General features: G+C 46.7%; 1 protein-coding gene across 4 annotated transcripts in view; it reads right to left on the bottom strand.

The window, feature by feature from the left end:
* Window positions 1-3547, bottom strand: part of OGDHL (oxoglutarate dehydrogenase-like) — a 136215-nt gene that overhangs the window by 90144 nt on the left and 42524 nt on the right. For all 4 annotated transcript variants that reach the window (XM_019502280.1, XM_019502278.1, XM_019502279.1 and 1 more), the window contains one exon: window positions 3175-3329. In XM_019502280.1, the coding sequence (XP_019357825.1) occupies window positions 3175-3329 (155 nt within the window). The remainder of the gene's footprint in view (window positions 1-3174; window positions 3330-3547) is intronic.

Here is a 3547-nt window from a genome sequence, read left to right as displayed (position 1 = left end):
GAGACCTCAGGGGCAGCAGGAAGAGGAAGTGAACATACAGCCAGAGAGCCATGCTTTAGTTAGTACCCCCCAGCTTCTGGCCTGAGCCCTGACAGGCATGTGGCTGCATTTCTTGAATCAAAGGTAAATGTTTGTTCACTTCTGTTTCAATTTAATCTGTGCATCTTAGACTAACTTGCAAAGACTGAATCAATTCAGCCTCGGGCTTTTTGACTGTCTGTACCTAGCCATAGAAACAATGCTTTCAGTATGTTCTCTTGGAGTTTCTTTTTTAACAGCTCTCAACAGCCTTGATCAAAAAGAAAACTAATGAAGAAGCATATTCCCTTAAACACACTCTAAATCAGTCCAAAAACAGCCTCTGTGCTTGAGGACTGAAGGATAGCCAGTGTTACACCCACCTTAAAAACAGACACCAGAGGGAATTCATGGGACTAGTCAGGTGAACCTAACAGAAACAACACCTAACAACAGCAACACTTAATGGCATTAGTATTACTACCACCACCACTGCTAGAACTGTGCATCACATGAATGAACAGGACTTGCTGGGAAAGACTCCATAGCTGCGTTCAGACATGATCAGCCATGTGTTCTGTGGCACCCCAAACTATGCATCTGTTCTCAGTGCTGCTAGACAATCCAAGTAAGGCTTCTGGGGCCAGCTCAGTGCTGGCCCCAGCTTTCCCTACCCCATCCATGGTAACCTGGTACCCCAGAGGGCGTGTGGCACAGGTGTTCCCCAGAGACAATTTGCAACAGCACAAGGTGTATCGCTGATTCTTGTCCCCAGGGAAACAAATGTGATGCACCAATCTACTACAGTTCTTTGAGGGCAACAAACACGTGGATCAGGTTGATGCAGTATATCTGGACTTTCAAAAAACTTTTAGAATAGTTCTGCACCAAAAGCCCTTACTTAAATGAGACTGTCATGGCAGAGATAAGAGTTATTCATGGATCAGTAACAGAATAAAGGACAGGAAGCAAAGAGTAGGTTAAACAGCCAGTGTTCACAAAGGATAGGGAGGTAAGCAGTGGGATCCTTTAAGGGCCTATGCTGGGGCATTTACTGTTTAACATATTCATAAATATGCCCAGGGCTGGACAAGCCCTGCTGCAGCTCCACACCCCACTGTGGGCACAGAAATCTTGGGGGGCACATGTCCCCCCCACCATGCCACCTTGACCACCCACTGCTTCACCTGTGCGCCCCCCCCCTTCCCCCCCATAAAAGGGAGCTACAGGAGTTGTTCTTAACCACCCTGCCTGGCTGCCGCAAGAATGTGCACGAGAGCACATGCATGTGGCACCCCTGCATCCCACTCTCCCCAGCCCCAAGCAGCCCCCTGCAGGCTGGAACACTGCCAGGCTACAAGGAGAAACCCATGGTTTCCCATGCTTTTCCCATTAAACGAGAAAATCCACATTTTTTCACAGCAAATGGAAAACCCAGATCCTGATGATCAGGCCGGGAGCAGGGAGTGAGGTGGGTCTCCTCTCCATTGCTACTGTTCCCAGCTGAGCCCAGCTCTCTGTGCATCTGCTCACAGAAGCTCCTGGCTAGAGTGGGGCAGGAGTGGCCCTCAGACTTCTCCTGACCCTGAGTCAGTCAATCCCCGCCTTCCTATACCCACAGGCAAACTCTGCTGCAGAGGGGAAGGTGAGGAATAGGAGGGAGTGGAGATCCTGCTGAGTGCTGGAAGGGAGGAAATGCCCAGAGCTAGGGAGTGAGGAGGCCATACCTGCTTTGGGGATTCAAAAAAGTCCCTAGCAACTGCTGCCACCACCAGTCAGCCAACTCAGGGGAGCATGGGGGAAATGGGGTGACAGCAACCCCCCTGCACCTCCAGTCAGAACTCCTACACCCTCCCTTTTTCAAATCTAGATCCACCAGTGGATGATACCAAATTATTCTGGGTGCTAATAAACTAAGCTGAATGAAAAAGCTACAGAAGGATCTTGTAAAAATGTATGTATGGACAAACTGACCCATTATGTTCAAGGTTGCTAAGTGCAAAGTGATGCACATGGGTGGGAACCAAGACATATGTACATAACAATGAGCCCTCACCTTGAACTGCATGCAGTCCTGGTCCCCGCCCCCAACCTCCAGAAAGGACAGAGTAAAGGTAGAAACAGAACAGGGTAACAAAAATGGTATAGACAGACTTCAGTATTATGACAAACTAACTCAAGCTAGGACTTTTCTGCTTAGAGAAATGAAAATTGAGAGGGCATATGACAAAGAGCTAATAAAATCAAGAATTGCATGGAAAAGAAAATGGGCACTTACTATTTACTAGGCGGAAGGGACTTAACAGTGGGGGTCTACTACAGACCACCCAACCAGGGAGAAGAGCTAGACTGGGAATCATAGAATCAGTGAAAACTTTTTCACAGTTAGGGTGTCCAGACTGTGGAATAAACTCCCTCCAGAGGTGGTGCAATCGCCTACCCTTGAAATCTTCCAGAGGAGACTGGACGGTCACCTCACTGGATGTCACCTGACCCCAGTTATCTTTCCTGCCTAGTGCAGGGGAGTTGGACCTGATCTTGTGAGGTCCCTTCCAGCCCTTTACAATCTATGTACTGTGCTGAAGATCTGGCATGCCCTTTCTATTTAAGACCCTATTAAAAAAAATAAATGAATCACAAAAACGTTCCACATATAATATATGTGGAACACCTTTGTAGTTGGTTTGCCATTTTATGGTACCACAAAGAGGCTGAACTTGCACTATGTTGCCATTATGGCACATCTAACACATTAATCATGCCATAAATTTAACATCTAATGGGAGAATCCATTGGCTCCATCTCCTAGAGATTCTCCCTACCTAAAGGAAATCCTGAAGATACAGTTAATCTGAATTTGGAGTCACTGGACTACTAGTCTGATGCAAAGGCTCAAATACCTCAACCAGATAGGAAAGCTTCTGACAGAATCTGAAGCCACTCTTCATGTAGGTCATGTAGTTAAGCCATTCTTCCAGTTGCCATATATCAACCAAACACCCTGCTTGCCCTACCATTAAAACCATGGAAATAATCAGAGAATCTAACCTTTTCTCCTCACCCCTCAGTAAAGGAAGAAGTCAAATGCCTATTTGTTTCTGAACAAATTTCGATATCCCTCTACAAAGGCAGCAGCCCCACTCATCCCAAGCATCCCTCATTGAGCGCACCAGCCTAGCCAATAAAGTCCTTTTTTCCTCATTTGTAAATTTCATGACACCAGGAGTCTCAAACTTCTGCCGGATCCACTGGCATTGCTCAACATCATTGATAAACATGAACTCCAGTCCAATGTGCTGACAATATGTGCTCTGGGAGGGCAAATACAGTCCAGAAATTCAGAACTTAATGAGCTAGACAGCATTAAAAGGCAGCTATTTTAAAATTAAAATCTGTTCCTTTATATTAATCAATCAGATTGCACTTGAACACAAGGCAATTTCCCACTCCCCCCTCCTCCCCCACCTCTTTTCTAGAAGTTTGCAGGTCAAGGGTTTTTGGGGCTGGGGGGGGGGGGGGGGGGGGGGGG

This window comes from Gavialis gangeticus, unplaced genomic scaffold, assembly GCF_001723915.1.
Source record: "Gavialis gangeticus isolate Ggan-Ray unplaced genomic scaffold, GavGan_comp1, whole genome shotgun sequence".
NCBI classification, from domain to species: domain Eukaryota; kingdom Metazoa; phylum Chordata; order Crocodylia; family Gavialidae; genus Gavialis; species Gavialis gangeticus.
This window is presented reverse-complemented; position numbering and strand designations above follow the sequence as displayed.